General features: G+C 30.1%; 1 protein-coding gene across 2 annotated transcripts; it reads left to right on the forward strand.

Moving 5' to 3' along the window:
- The first annotated feature begins 4,890 nt into the window (after positions 1-4,890).
- LOC139491160 (arginine kinase-like) lies at positions 4,891-17,183 on the forward strand. Of its 2 annotated transcripts, XM_071278580.1 has the most exons (7): positions 4,891-4,936; positions 6,145-6,327; positions 8,673-8,932; positions 9,261-9,409; positions 11,410-11,575; positions 13,806-13,989; positions 16,737-17,001. In XM_071278580.1, exons 2-7 carry the CDS (start codon positions 6,174-6,176, stop codon positions 16,886-16,888), a joined length of 1,065 nt encoding a protein of 354 aa, XP_071134681.1. In that variant the 5' UTR covers positions 4,891-4,936; positions 6,145-6,173; the 3' UTR covers positions 16,889-17,001. The 2 variants fall into 2 exon arrangements, with proteins under 2 accessions (XP_071134681.1, XP_071134680.1); XM_071278579.1 differs by lacking the exon at positions 4,891-4,936 and having other exon boundaries at positions 6,077-6,327; positions 16,737-17,183.

The raw sequence follows: 17,183 nt of genomic DNA on the forward strand, positions 1-17,183 counted from the left end.
TTTATTAATTAAATTCAGGTAAAGTAATGTACACAAGTAGGCATTTACATAATAAAACAAGTGAAATAATTAATAGGATCCAGAAACAAGCTGTTAGCTTATATTTATCCGTTTCCTAATCCATTTTTAATCCGTTTCCTAATCAGATCAAATCTTATCATACACATTCAGGATTTCGTGCAGTTATTTATAAAAGAACTTCAATTCAATTTTTGGACCATACGTACTTTGTTACATTAATTAGGATGAAGTCAAGGAAATGTTTATAATCATATCATATTTTATCGTTTAAATCCGTTTTTGTTTGTTTGTTTTTGTTTGTTTTCGGATATTACCAAACAATGCTTTTACTTTATCGTCTGACACTTCCATAATTTTTAATGATAAAATGGAACAGATATAAGATTGGTATGTGTTATAATGTTCATTGTATATTACTTATATCAAACGTTCCAATCTTTAAATGTATGATGCAGTATCAATTGTACTTACTGAAAGTGGAAAATATACTCTTATTATTTGTTATCATAAAAAATGCAAATTATTGAGAACTTTTTGTAGAATCATGGTCTATGTAAACAAATAGCTATCAAAGATAATGGCTGCATATACGTCAATTTCTATATTTCCGAAATAAATTATATAGCTTTTTAACTTTATCAAAGGTAGATTTTGGTCTATTTAATAATTAAATACCGAGGTTAGCCAATTTACCACGACCTTTAAAACATTAAGGAGTATAACTTGAAATGAATGTACCTGTTCAAATTTTCATTTAAATTACAGAGCTATTTTCAACATTACAATTGAAGGATCGTAAACAAGTAATAAAATTAGATTTCATCACGAAGTGTATATATTTGAGTAGGTTTTGGAGGAACTAAACACTAGTTATGCCTCGCGAAGATCGAAATCTTAATAATATACACAAATAATGAGTTGTACTCTTATTTATAAAAGTACATATAGCATAATGTCAGTGGCGGATCCAGAACTTTTCCTAAAGGGGGGGGGGGGGGGGCTGACTGACTTAAGGGGGGTCCGCTCCAGTCATGCTTCAATGATTCATTTGACCTTTTTTTTGTACACAATCGAAAATATTAAAAAAAACAACAAAAAAAACGCTTTGCTTCTCAGCCAAAAAGCATAAAATAACACAAAAAAAACCACAAACATTGTAACTATATCCCTTACAAATGTTCATTGTGCAATACAAAAAGGACATTAAAGATACAGTTAATAAAGTCTGAGGTCAACATTGCACTATCACTATCACTTCTTGAACGATAGTTAGTTAAATATCATAACAATACACAAAAATTTAAAGAACGCATACATGTTCCTGAAAGGCAAACACATTTACGCATTTCGTGAATGGCGGATGCAAACGATGATTTCCAAGACATGAACTTATTTAAACCAAAGAGTAAATGTAAACGGATTTAGAGGTTCCAATAGGACGACAGAAAATAAGCAATTTATGTATTAAGGTGACAGCTTATAATTTCCTACTAACTATTTTAATTTGAAACATAATACAAAATGCATAATTAGTTTTCCGAATTTTGAATTGTTTTATATCTATAGAAGTTGTTCAGCAATAATAATAGAGACAGTGAAATGTACACATACCTTTTTGTCAAAATGAATAGACTTTTATGATTTTGGTGTTTAGTTTGTTAACAGAGATAGTTGCATTTAACGGGTTTGGGCTTTTAGAAAAATTGATAAGCCGGAAACAGTTAAACCTTTGAATTAGTTTGGGATTTTCGGGTGCAGTAAAATTGGTACCGTCTTTGTTATAAAAGTAGCTATTAAAAAGTGAATGGATCAGGCATGACTAATCTAGTCATAAACTTCGACAAAAATAGGCCTGATATTTGCCACTACAACTGTGCACTTGTGTCAATACAGGTATGATAGGTAACCTATTGCAAAACTAAGATTCGACCCAAACCAAGTGGCAGTGAATTTCTTATCTCCATTTTCAAAGAAACTCTCTGCACTACCTACATATGTAAAGCATTCTAAAGTTTTTAAAAAATCATGAAATTTCCAATGATCGCTTAAAACCAATAATTGATCAATAAGTTTCTAAATTTAACAAACACCAAGTAGCAAATAAAGGCAACAGTAGTATACCGCTGTTCGAAATTCATAAATCGATAGAGAAAAAACAAATCCGAGTTACAAACTAAAACTGAGTGAAACGCATCAAATATAAGAGAACTACGACACAACAGAAACACAACATTAAAATGTAACACACACAGAAACGAACTGTAATGTAACAATGGCCATCTCCCTGACTTGGTACAGGGCATTTTAAGATACAAATGGTGGGTTGAACCTGGTTTTGTGGCATGCTAAACCTCCTATTTAATGGCAATGTTAATTATAACATTGAAATGACAATATTACATGACAGGACCACAATACAAATAAATGGGAGAAAATATAGGACAGAGAAACAAACGATTAATAGCCAACAACAGGTACCTGGTTAAAAAATTAATACGCCGGACGAGCACCACGTCCACACAAGACTAACCAGCGACGCCCAAATGAAAAACGTTTGAAAGCTAAAACAAGTATAAAGCTGAAAAGCACTGATGACCAAAATCTCCATAAAGTTGTGACCAATACGGCCAGGGTTATCCACCTGGGATAAGAAAATCCTTATTATGTAGAATAATACATACTTTTGCAAACAATAAATTTTATAAAATGACTACATAATAGATATATATATGATTAAACTGAAGTGGTGACTAGCTACAGAATAAAAACGGATAAATTACAAAAATTCACAGCCTTGTTTTGTTAGCTATAACCAGTGTTACGCTCAAAGTGACGTCACATTTGAATAGCAAATGTTACCTTCAGACAAATTTAGCTTTTCTGATAATGGCAATTTTTTTTAAGTATACTAAATACCTTTTTGATGTCGAATCCAAAATTTGTGTCCTTGCCTATTCTTGATCGAACAAGATTATTCTAAACGATGCACAATCAATCGTTTTATGCCATGGCATTGTCGGTTTTATCTTTAATCATGAGTTTGAATATTCCTTAGATATCTTTCGTCTCTTTTAGAAAAAAAATTAATTCATAAATGTTTCAAAGGAAGCGATTATAATAATAAGAGATAATATCTCCCAGATCCACTAATGTCAGGGGTTTTAATTTTTCATTTGTTTTTACATGTGACTTATTTGTGCGTTAATGTCTATGTATAATGAATAAAACAGATACCAAATTACAATCAAGCATAAGTTGAAGAGATACCTATCAAAATCACCATGGAAAAAAAACCAATGACGACAATAAATAAAGGCAATAGTAGTATACCGCTGTTCAAAACTCGTAAATCAATGGACAAAAAAACAAATCGGGGTAACTAACTAAAACTGAGGGAAATGCATTAAATATAAAAGGAGAACAACGACACAACATTAAAATGTAACACACACAGAAACGGACTAAGCATTAGACAAAATAAGATAAACATAAGTATACGTACAACTAAACAGAAAAGGAAAGACTTACCACTTCGAACTCGACCAAATACCGGGATGTAAGCAGGTGCCTTGGAAAGGGCAGATTATAATTTGCACGTAGCACACGGTGTCTTTACAATGGTAGTACAAACCAAGTAACAAGTCTTAATCACTCAGTGATATCCCATCGAGGATAAACAAAAGGCGATCTTCTCACGCTAACAATTGAGACATATCATCTAATATACAGATCAACGAACTCCCAAAGGCGAATGTAAAACATACTTGTATTACCATTATTATTATTGCTATTGGTGGCATTGAAAATAAGGTACCTGAATAATCGAAATTGATGCTTTTAAAAAACAATATTTTATTATTACATTATTTCTTTTAAAATTACTATTTAATTTGTATGTAATATAAACATGTTCTAAATGAAAATAGTTGCTTCCTCAAGTAAACAAATCAGTGACAGGACGACGATTTGATTTTCTAAGAATGAATACTTTACGAATGTTTAATATTGACTGGACAGAACTGTAACATACTTGTCTGATTAGTTATCAAAGGTACCAGCATTATAATTTAGTACGTCAAACGCGCTTTTCGCCTACACTTATCAGTGACGCTCATATCAAAATAGTTATAAAAGCCAAACAAGTACAAAATTGAAGAGCATTGAGAATCCAACATTCCAAAACATTGTGTCAAATACGACTAAGATAATCTACCTGGGATATGAAAATCCTTTTTTTTCGAAAAATTAAAAGTTTTGTTTGCAGGAAATTTATATGAATGATCACATGTCTAAAAGAGGATTACAAAGATAAGTCTGTCCCCTAAAATGCAAAAAACGGTATAGTAAAAAAAAATAGTATAAATTTATATTAATTATCACATGTCTAAAAGAGGATTACAAAGATAAGTCTGTCCCCTAAAATGCAGAAAACGGTATAGTAAAAAAAAAAGTGTTTATGCAGTTATATATGCAAAGCTAAATAAATATGTTGACAAAAGAAATATGATACATGCGGATTGTATCCGTATCGATGTAGTGAATCTGTACAATTGTATCTGTATATTATAAATGGTCGATTGCAGAATAAATTTATATGTAAAGTATAAGGGCCACAAATTATGAACTGTCAAGTAGACAATATAATGCATTGTGAAACAATTGTATACTTGTACAACGTCTTGTTATTTAATCAAATGTTCCGTTGTAGCATTCTCTTTGTATGAGTAGAAGCTCTAATGGTCCATTTCGAAAAAAAAGAAACCTAAGAAATTTGTATTTTGTGCATTTGTACACTAGGAAGTTAGTAGTTGGATCGAAAACTTGTTGAATCGAAGTCAGAATAATGTGTGACATGGCTTTCTGTGGTCTGTTAAGTCAGGAATATGGTAGTTGTTATCTAATAGTTTGTTTCTAGGTGTGTTGCATTGTCGTTTGGTTTTGGTTCCTCTTCAGTGTTTCTTTTGTTTCGTTGTTTTTCTCTTATAGTTGATGTGTTTCCCTCGATTTAAGTTTAAATCTATGATGTGTTTTATCTCAATCGTTTTATGACTTTTGAACAGCGGTACATAACTTGCATGATACAAATTGGCCTCAGCATGTCTTTCTTGTTCATATTCTAGTTTTTTTCAACATAAAAATGTTCTTGTCCTAAACTTTCTCCGTCATTGATGCTTATCATAAATCCATTCTAATAGTAGATTTGACGGTCGCAAATGCAATTTTATTGGCGACGCGTAGCGGAGACAGTAAAACGGAGATTTGCGACCGTCAAATCAAAATTGATGGTGGCAACTCTTCAACTACAATACAGTAAAGTAGAAAAGGCAAACAACAATTCACAAAACACAACATAATAAACTAATGACTGAGCAACACCATAAATCCCTTTAAGAATAGTAAGTATATAGTGCACATTAACAGGTATTTCCACATACCTTTATTTCACAACTCAGTTAAATCATGCTTAGAACTTAATTCGATTTTTGTTGTTGTTTTCAATGTAATTTCTTATGCACAATTAAACATATAGTTTCAACTTAATTCATAAGAAATAAGCTTCTAGATATAGAAATACAAATTGGTAATATATCAATGGATAACATGTCAAAATGGTAGATTACAAATATTTTGTGTCAGGTAAAATTGACCACAATTGATTTATTAGGATTTGTGCATTAATAGTTTATTTTTTATTTTGCTACTTATTGTGAAGCGACATGAAGCCACTTTCATGATAGAGACTAATTTTCTTCAATCTGGTTGAACAAGACGTTCGAAATGCAAGCTCAAAGTTTATTGTTTATTTACAGGCACAAAGAAAAACATCCTTACAAGTCTGACATTTTAGGGGAAAAGATATAACACTTAATAACCCGGCAATTTAGTCCTGGAAACCATAGTTCAATTTCGTATTAACAATTATTATATATTATAAATTCATTAATATTATATGATACTACGTCCAATGTAAATAATCTTAATATACGAACAACTACGCAGTTCTCCGTAGCGTAGCCCATAAATGTTTTACGCAACGCAAATAGTGCGATTCATTTTTAAAAAGTCTTTCATATTTAAAGGTAAAAAATATCTTAAATCATAAAAAAGTTGATTACGTTTCAGTATTGGCATTTGTAAATATCAATTTAAAAATGGAGTGCAATGATTTAGAAGACCTATGGAGAAGCATAAGTACACATACAAGCAATTCTCTGTTAAAGAAACATTTATCTGAAGAGAAATACATAAATTTAAAGAAGTGTTCGACGAAATATGGAACAACTTTAGCTGATGTCATACGTTCAGGTAGGCAAGTAAATATATACTGCAACTGTTTTTGTCGCAAAAGAAATAAAAAAAAATAACCCATCAAAGATGATATATAATTAATATTTGAAACAGACTGAAAAAAACAATAATTTCAAAAATTTAAAGGAAATTGCTATAAATTATAGGAAATGTAATAAGAAAAAAAATGGAAACATAAAACGCTTCATTGAATTAAAATTATTACATCACGAGCGTTTTGACTTCAATACATTTTATATTGATTTTTAATTTTATCAATGTAATTGAATCATTCTGCTATAGACTCTGGAAAATATCTTAAAATAGATTAAAATTATTTTAATATGTTCAATGACACGATCAAATAATATACAAACAAGGCAATGCGGTATGATAGAAAAGTATTTAGAACATTATTGTAAAAAATAACATTGCTAACGTTATAAAATTTAGATATACTCATAATATTGTTGAACTAGGATTAGTATTACAATTTATCATATGTATATAAGTGAACGTCTGCCCTCCTGGTAAGAAAAACTGTAATTCTATTAAACTGTGTATTTTCTTTCACTCATGCCAAAACAATTGTATCATGTTTGAACAAATATTGTTTTTGTAGCTATATAAAAAAACCCACTGACTTTAAAAGAGGGACGAAAGATACCGAAGGGACAGTCAAACTCATAAATCTAAAACAAACTGACAACGCCATGGCTAAAAATGAAAAAGACAAACAGAAAAACAATAGTAAACATGACACAACATGGAAAACTAAAGAATAAACAACACGAACCCCACCAAAATCTAGGGGGTGATTACAGTGCTACACTATTCATGGATTATTAAACATGTTAAACGCAATCGATAAAAAAATGTGATTAAATTTTTGATATTTGTAAAATTTATTCATGCGGTCTATTTTGTAATGATAGAAAAATAAGGCTAATTCATACCGACAATTTTATATCTGCCCTGTAAAGTAACCTTTCAACTGTGACGATATAAAGCATTTACAAATTTTATAGAATGAACGATAACATTAATGTTTCCTTTTCTATTTTTATTGCGATGCTAAAAGCATTGACAGAAGCATGGACCCCTACAAATAGAACTATTCAATTCCGATAATTAAACGTATATGCTACAACTTCGCGTGTTGCCTTTGTATTGACGTTTTCAAACGTAAGATATATACGAAGGGCCATTCCGGTAATAAATGAGTGTGTCACACGTATTCTAGAGATTACATATAGTCCAGAGATACACATATCACTTTGCTTATATACCCTAGAGGTAAAAGTAACACTACGTTCACTCATCATAGAGTTGCACTCAACCGTTTGTTCATGTTCCTAGAAGTGCGCGTAACAGTTTGTTGAAGTACTCATGAGTTAATTGATTGTTTATGCATTTAATCGCAATAGCCAATAAAATCGACATCCATTTCCCTGATAAATAGATTAACTAAATACGAATTATTCATTTTCAAATCAAATACAATTATATAAATGTTTGCCAAAATGTTCAGGTTTTCGTTAACACAGATAAAAGTTAATCACACCCAAAGAATCAATTTAGTTCTGAAATTTTGTCTACCTGAACGCTATGTATTGAATGGCTGTTGTTCCAATATAAAATTTTGTAATATAATGAACCCACTCTTCCGAATTTTTTAGCAAAATATTTCTGTTTGAAGTTTATCATATTATAAATTTATAGCCTTTTTAAGAATTTGATACGGGGTTAAATCGACATAGAGAATATATTGATCAAGGACGCAGACCGCATTTGATATACTTCTCAAGGAAGTACCACATTATTTCTTGTATTGCATCTTCGTCCATTACATCCTGACTAAAACACATAACAGATGTGATGTAATCGTTATGTATTACTTGACATATGCAGATAATAAAAACATCAACAATACAAAATATATATAAAAGTATCAAACGAACTACTATATTTCTCCACCAATTTTCTAAAATTATAATCTGAAAATCAACTAAAGGGAAATAAAAAAATTTCGGGCTTCATATACTTGCTGTATCAGTTGTCTCTTAATACAAAACAGTAATTTGACACCTTATTGTATATACTAACAGTTAATGGAAACGGTGAAGAATCCACAACAAATAACATATAAGTGAGAGGTTTAGCTAGCTATAAAACCAGGTTTAATCCACTGTTCTTTAAATAAGAAAATGCCTCTATCGAGTCAGAATTATGACAGTTTTTATCCATTTGATTGATGTGTATGATCTTTTGACTTTGCCATTTGACAAGAAACTTTCTTTTTTGAATTTTCACCAGAGTTCAGTATTTTTGTGATTTTAATTTGTATCAATGTTTCGTTTTAGGTTGTAAAAACCTGGACAGCAAAGTTGGAGTATACGCATGTGATCCCGAAAGTTATAAAGTGTTTAAAGATCTCCTTGATCCAATCATATGCGATTATCACAGAGTGAAGGAAGTCAACCACCCTAAATGTGATTATGGCGACGTGGCCAAACTTAACTTTAGGAAGCTCGACGAGGCAGAAAATTATATCATATCAACTCGTGTTCGGATAGGGCGTTGTCATAAGGGATTTTCATTTCCACCTATATTAACAAATGTGGTAATTATAAAACTTGTTTTTTTGAAGTTTTTAAGAGCACACAATACAAATTGAATTGTGACTAATAATTTGATATTTAAAATCCATGAGGACTTCTGAAATTATTCAACAGTAACATGAGTGACACATATTTATACGAATTGTTACAAAATGTCCATTCCCTTATTTGAATCGTTCTTCGAAATGTGACCATAATGAAATAGACAGAAATAATGTCCAGCAATCTTCAACAGTAAAATAAGTAGTACATTTTGACAGAAACGGTCGAAACAAAGCACACCCTTATTTCATTTTTTGAGTAAAGTTATTGTTCAAAAATTATTTCTAGCAAAGAAAAGAAATGGAAGAAATTATAGTAAAAGCATTGAATACACTTGAAGGAGACTTAAAAGGTGCATACCATTCACTGGAATCAATGTCAAGAAATGAATATCAACAACTTGTGGACGATCACATTATGTTCAGAGATGACAATCAGTAAGTAGAGAAAAGATTTTTTTAATCGGAATTCGTTATGAAATATCATAAAGCTTTTAATTGGTTGACTTAATTGGTCAATTGACGATTTTAAACAACTGCAAGCGTAATCAATACTCATGTTATATTACAATCGTTTTAATTTACATATTATTGTCCGCCAATAGACAAATTACCGGACGAGACTTGATTAGTATCAACTACAACGATGATATCTGTGTATAGCTACACACAAAGATCTGCTATTCCTTAGATGCAGTGTTGTAAGTGTAATTTTCAATTCAATTCATTAATTGAACTTTAAACATGACCTATTATTTAAATTGCTACTAGTCGTCAAAAGAAAGACCATGCTTTCCGTAATACATAGTGTTTTTTCTTATTCACCGCTCACTAGTAGTTTTGTTGTTGAATTCTGAACGACTCAAATATAAAAAAGAAGATCAGGTATAATTGTTAATGAGACAACACTCCATATGAGACTGAATAAACAGAAATTAACAGTTACAGGTCACCATACGTCCTTCAACAATGAACAAATCCCATACCTTTTAGTCAACGAAGTTTTTATTCAGCATTCATCTAATTCTTCTGGAAACTAAAACCGAATTAATAGTTTCTATTTAGAAAAATAGATATAGTATACTACTTCAAAGGTATATATTTATTCGGAAAATACCCAAACGTAGTAAGGAATATGACAGTTTATTATCAATAGTTCGTTGATCGATAAAATCTAACACTTGATTCTGTCAATCTTTAGTGACTTCCCCTTTTTCAATTATCTTTAGGGTCGGTAATTTAGTTGATAATTATATATATTCCTAGTATTTTCTTTCACCAAAATTGTCCAATTCCAATGATTATCAATAAGGACAATAGGTTGTACAATTAAAGTGAACTCAATCAAGGTTTATGGTATAGATTATATATTGATCTGAGCGTCACTGGTGAGTCTCGTTTAGACGAAACGCGCGTCTGGCGTATTGAATTATAATCCTGGTACTTTTCATAACTATTATTATCATTTTTTCATTTTCATAGCCAGAATGCAGAGACATTTTTTTTTAACTTTCAATACAAAGACAATAACAATCAAAACCAAGGATTAAACAAAGACTCACAAAACCAAAGACATTTACATCAACAGTTATAAATAATAATTAAGAAACAAAACGAACTCCACTGAAAACCGGAAGTGAAATCAAGTGTTCCGGAAGGGTAAGCATTTCCTGCACCGTATATGGCACCGGTCGTGTTATTTCTTTGTTCAGTTCGGTAATGATGGAAGGTTCTTATGACTGAGGAAGAATATCAGTTACTTTTGTCATAACGGCCAATCAGCTCATGATGGCGACCGTAAAATTTCTTGAGTGATGACCTTTATTTCATGGTTCATAGCCCTGTCTTAAGCAACTTTTGAGAAAGCAGTACTCCTTGTTCAACAAAATCAACGTACTTTGAGCTAGCTTTAGAGTAATGTATCAATTGAGACACATATATTCCATATGCTGGTGCCTTAATGAATTGCATGTAAAGATTTTTTTCCGTAAAAAGGGAGTTCAGTCAAAAACATTCAAAATAAAGTCTATATCATTGCTTTTAGCTGTTTGCTCTGGGGAAAGTATCTGAAATTGTCAGGATTGAATTTGAAGATATAATAAACAATGTATGAAAATTTCAAATTATCCCTTTACATTGTAGTAATTGTCAAAACATTTATGTAAACAAATTAACTAAAAATTGAAAATTGTATAGAGAAAAAGAAAACTTTGATTACAATAAATGTTGAACGTGCAAACATAATGCTTTTAAGATACACTTAAATTATTCTAAAACAAACGCTGAGGGAGTATCATGAGTTCTAAAAGGGCTAAACAATCAGCAATTGAATAATCTAGGGTAGATACTTACATGTGCTGTCGGATTAGAAAAACGTATTGATCGTGTAATCTAAATATCCATAATATTCACGTGAGTTTTTTTTTTAAAATTTGTAGTACACTTAGAGATGCTGGAGGATATGACGGATGGCCAGTAGGTCGAGGTGTATATTTGAATAACAAAAAAACTTTCATTGTATGGGTAAACGAAGGTGATCATCTGCGATTTATTTCAATGGAAAAAGGAAGTGACCTATCTTCTGTATATAAAAGGTTAATCTTTGTAAGTTCTATCTTAAAGGGGCACTAGCTGTCAAATACATGTTCACCAATTTGATTGAATTCTAATATTTTATTTATAACAATCTAAAACATTTTTCCAAACCATCAAAAGTATAGAATAAACAATTTTCAGGCCAGGGTCTCAATCAGATTTAGCTTAGTTTCGTGTGAATTTTGGCAATGACGCCATCTAATTAAATTTCGAGTTGACCATTCTACGACCATATGAGCGACGTAAACATAAACATAGATAAAAAAAAAGATTAAGCAACTCGTGCCGTTGGATTTTTATAGGTCTACTAAATTCTGTAATATAGATTAAAAATTTATGTTAACGTCGTTTTTTCCTAAATAAGAATGATTATTTGTGGATCGAATCAGTCAATCAAATTATTTACCTTTGTTTCACTTTCAATACTGACATTATTTTTCTTTTAATAACCGTACACGGACAATGCATGCGTTATTCTACCTCTTTCTACGGGGTTAAATTGGAGTTTACATGGATACAGATTTAATGAGGTCGAGTTATTCACTTGCAAGTGAATAATTCGTTAACAATTTTTATTATCTTAATTTGAATAAATTGAACCAATTTAGCTGCTAAAAGTGAATTATTATTTCACTATTTCACTTTCATTAATGATTGAACAAATAAAAATCATAATTTAGATTTTTTAGATACCTCGTAACTAGTGACCCTTTAATGGTATGATAAATGATTGATGTATTCTTAACGTCTAACATCAATTATACCATGCCTTTGTAGAAAGATCCGAATAATAAACGTGTATGCAATATTTGTTGTTCACGTTAGCATGAATTGTTATCAGTTATTTCGTTTAGAAATATGTGTATGGGTGTTCATTGATGATATGCATTTTCAAAGAAAATTTGTCAAACATCTTACAAGATATTAGAAATTATTATAAATTAAGGAATGTATCTCCCTCATGCAAAGCTCTGATTCCTTTCACATATTTGGCTATACTTTTTGGACCTTTTGGATTATAGCTCTTCATCTTTTATATAAGCTTTGGATTTCAAATATTTTGGCCACGAGCATCACTGAAGAGACATGTATTGTCGAAATGCGCATCTGGTGCAAGAAAATTGGTACCGTTAATTTTATTACAAAGCGAGGGTTTAAGAGAGTGCGATAAATTAAATAATGTTTAGGTATTACAATTTATTTTAAGATTGAATATCATGTCATATGTATCTTATAAAGCTTATCAAAACAACATGTTTTAAGCACTATAACGTCAATATAAGTTTATAATTGAACTTTTACATTATCAGTTGACATGGTATTTAGAGGACATAAGCGAAATGTTATTATTGAAAGTAATTTTGAGAACATATATTAAGCAATAACATGATGGGCTAGTTATTCAACAAAAAATCATGATAAAAAGCAAAACCATGGTAAAAAAAAAATTGTTTATATGCTTTCGTAAATAATTTACTTCTGACAGTGCAATGAACTATGTATTACAGAACGACGAATATAAAATAGTTTCACTCCTTTGCACATAAAACGTTTTTATATATTAGTGGTTCTGACCTGGAACCAATTTTCTTTATGTAATTGTTCGGTAAATAACATTCAAGACTAGCAATAATGCATGTATTGACATAAAATAAAGGCACATTATTGTAATGGAAGAGCGTATAGTGTTCTATAGAAATCTTTAGCGATGTATTTCGAAGTCTTGATAACTAACCCTTCCTTTTTAGTAGATGAAAATACGAATTCCGACAAAATTGATTGAAATGAAATATATTAATAGACTTTAAGAAAAAAAAAAAGGAGACAAATTGTGCGTCTTTGATTTGAATAAGCCTTTGGAATAAAACAAGCTACTCCAATCGAATAACATTACAATTTTGAAAAGTCGTTATATGAGATTGCACTCTAACAGTTAGCAAACGAACAGTGGCATATGAATTATAGACCCTTAGATGAATATTGAAATAATTGTTCACAAGGCAAGATCCTTATAGAGGGTAAGTGTCTTCCGCCTTGAGAATTCACACAAACTAATCTATGCATTTACCCTTTCGAATAAATAACATATGGTATATGCCTAATCAGACAATTTAAATTGATTATGATACGTTGCATTTTATATTTTAACAATAATTGAAAATATAATTTATTGGTGAAAATTGTAAATGTTTCTATGAATCAAAATCATGTTATACTATACTAAGTCTTGTAATTACAGGCTTTACAACAAGTTGAAATGAAAGTTGAATTTGCTTATGATGATAAAAGAGGTTTTCTTTCAAATTGTCCATCAAACCTTGGAACATGTTTGAGAGCCAGTGTTCATCTCAAAATGCCAGAATTAGAAAGATGTCAAGAAATATTAAATGATATATGTGAAAGACACAATCTGCAACTTAGAGGTATGAAACAATTTTATAATTCCAGATAAAAAGTAAAATCACAAAAAAAATGAACTCCGAGCAAAATTCAAAAAGAAAAGTCCTTAACCTAATGGCAAAATTTAAAGCTAAAACACATCAAACGAATGGATAACAACTGTCATATTCTTGACTTGGTACAGGCATTTCCTAATGTAGAAAATGGTAGATTGAGCCTTGTTTTATATCAATCTAAACCTCTCACTTGTATGACAGTAATATCAAATTCCATTATATTCACAACGATGCGTGAACGAAAGAAACAGACACAATAGATAAAAATGTCAAAAATAGGCGTACAACAGTCATCACTATGTTATAATCTCAAGCACTATAAAAACAATCAAATATGAACCAAAGTAGCAATAATGGTATAAATTAGACCATTGCTTTTAGTAATAACTCGTTTGTTATTATGTAGGGCATTGCCTGGTTTTGACATAACACGTTCCTTTTTTTTTAAAGGTAAATCATGTTTTTTAATAGTTTTTCACATTTGTTAGTGGATACATCAAATACCGGTACCTTATCCCGGCCTCGTTAACCGTTAGTATATAATAAATTTTGTTAGTACTTGTAAGTTTAATTTGTCTGTAAAACATACATTTAAAATTATAATATTATCCAACTAATTGTTAGTCAATTACAAATAGAAAAAATTACAATATATATAAGCATATATAATTGCAAATCATTCACATTTATAATTACGTAATTTTCATCCGTATTTGACCTTTACTTTTACATCCTCATTATTGGATACAATCTACCTGACACATATTGCTCGTTTAGAAAAATCGTGCATGTGTCTTAGTGTGATCAAATAATCGTAACCTGACATAATTGAAGGATAATATAGTTTATGTTTTAATCTTTTCGCTTTTGGATTATTATTAAAAATTAAGACATGATATGTTTATTTTTATCGAAATATGAATTTATTGTCTTTCCCTAAATATGCACCTTATTGTGTTTTGATTTAAATTTTTAGAATATGTGTAATTTAAGGGTTTTTCTTTTACGGCAGCTGAGGTGCCAATTTTTATTTTGCATTTGTAGTATTTCATTTTAAAGATACTTGAGTAAATATTTTCTACGTTATGTTTCGAAACTATATATGAATATTATGCTTACATATTTTATAATCTAACAGTTTAAAAGAATTTTTGAAATTTGCGAATTACATTACTTTTACGTTTTTTTTAAACATCTGTTAACTTCAAAATATAATTCAAATTCTTTTTTGAAGATGTTGTATGTGTCGGTTGATTTTGTTCTTTGTTCCGACGTATAAAATGATTTGTAAATTAAGAAACCTATTAGAGTTATAATAAGATTTATGTCATTATTATGTCGATCTCCTATTCTATATCCAAAGACTATATCTATTAAGTTTATTTTCTTACAGAAGTTTATGATATTAATTTTTTCTGTTATTTTATTCCACAAGTCTTTTAAAAATTCACAATCGATAAAAAATGTTGATAATTGTCTGTGCATTTGCATAAAGCACACTCTGACATTAGATATTTTCCATTTGAAAAGATTTTCTGTGTTCGGCAATATATAGCTAAATAATTTCCATTTATAAACTTTAAGTTTGTTTGTGAATATTTCTTTGCTTGTAAATGATAAGGAGTATCTAATTTGTAATGGTTTTACGCCTTATATTCTTTGCCATTTTATAATTCCAAGGTTTGGAGTTATTTTGTTTTTTATAAAATATTGATAGACGGTTTAGTTATCAAGATCTGCTACATTTATTTCTATTATTTCATTCTGATTATTGTTTTGTTAATACCAAATCGGGTTTTAACAGATTTATTTGTTTTCAGGATATCTATTCAACATTTTGGAATAAATTTGTTCAGTATTGATAGTTCGGCTATCCAGTTGTTTTTTTATTTCTAACTTACGCAGCATTGTCTTTTCATTGATTTTACCGTTTTCGTCGATAATTTCATTAATATAGATTATATTGCTTCTGGTCCAATTGAGCATCAATAATGGTTTATTTTTTATTTTTATGTTTGTATCACCCCATATAATTTCTTTGCGGATTTCTCTAAAGTTAGTGGGTGATTTAGTTTGACCTCCACCTTTCCGTATCCAGCATTTTACAATTTCCAGGTAAATTCTGGAAATTCAGTTCTAATTTTAAGTGGTTTAAAATTTTTATGTTCTAAATTCATTTTGAAGATAAGGACATAACACGTTTCTGCTACATACGAAAAATTCATCGCGCATAAAGTTTACGTGTTAAAAAGTACCTTCCACTATCTTTCATCTTCAAGATCTATAAATTGCTAAAACAATTTAGGAATAGGAAAGTTTTTTTTCATTCGTTTTATTTGTAAAGGACTTTAATTTTGACCGTGTTGGAAAATTTTCCGCCTTGAATTTTCCTGTAGTTAAGACTTATCGTTATTTTTTTTTAATTTTCCTTCAAATGTCAAAATATTTTATTTCAAATTTATAAGTAAAATATGTAATTTGTAAGCTGAAGATTTTTCTTTGTCTATCGTAAATGTTATGATATTTTTCTTGTATAAAATTGAGAATGGAATGCATGTTTAAATGTTTTGAATTTCCATTTTATATGAGATTTGCACTTAAATTAATACCGATAATAACAAGCAAGTTACCATGCGCTGTAACCTTTGAGATAACAAAAACATCCATTCATTTTTACGACATCCTTTGAACTTGAGTGTTTGTATGTTTTTAAGGTGTGAATGGCGAACATACTGAAAGTGCTGAAGCTGTTTACGATGTATCAAACAAACGACGCCTTGGTCTAACTGAATACCAAGCTGTCTGCGAAATGTACAATGGTGTAGAAGAACTAATAAAAACCGAACAACAGTTGGAAGAAAAGTAATGTGACATGTCTGTTTGATTAAAAATAGGAGAATTGATAGAAGCCGGATAAGGCGACAACTATCTATTAATGTTTTTGTTTTTGCATTTGTCTTTCTAAAAGATTCCATTTAACGCTGTGCCTTTTCATAACGTTTTTGGTATAATATATATCATTGTTCGTCTATTTATATTTCGGCATAATATTAGATATTTTTAATCTACTGGATTTTGGGCCGTCCTTGTCGTTGCTTGGAACACATTTTCCCATATTTGTAATTATAATGTACATATCGTTAGAATATATGTTACAATTC

The sequence above is a fragment of the Mytilus edulis genome, chromosome 10 (assembly GCF_963676685.1).
Source record: "Mytilus edulis chromosome 10, xbMytEdul2.2, whole genome shotgun sequence".
Taxonomy (NCBI): domain Eukaryota; kingdom Metazoa; phylum Mollusca; class Bivalvia; order Mytilida; family Mytilidae; genus Mytilus; species Mytilus edulis.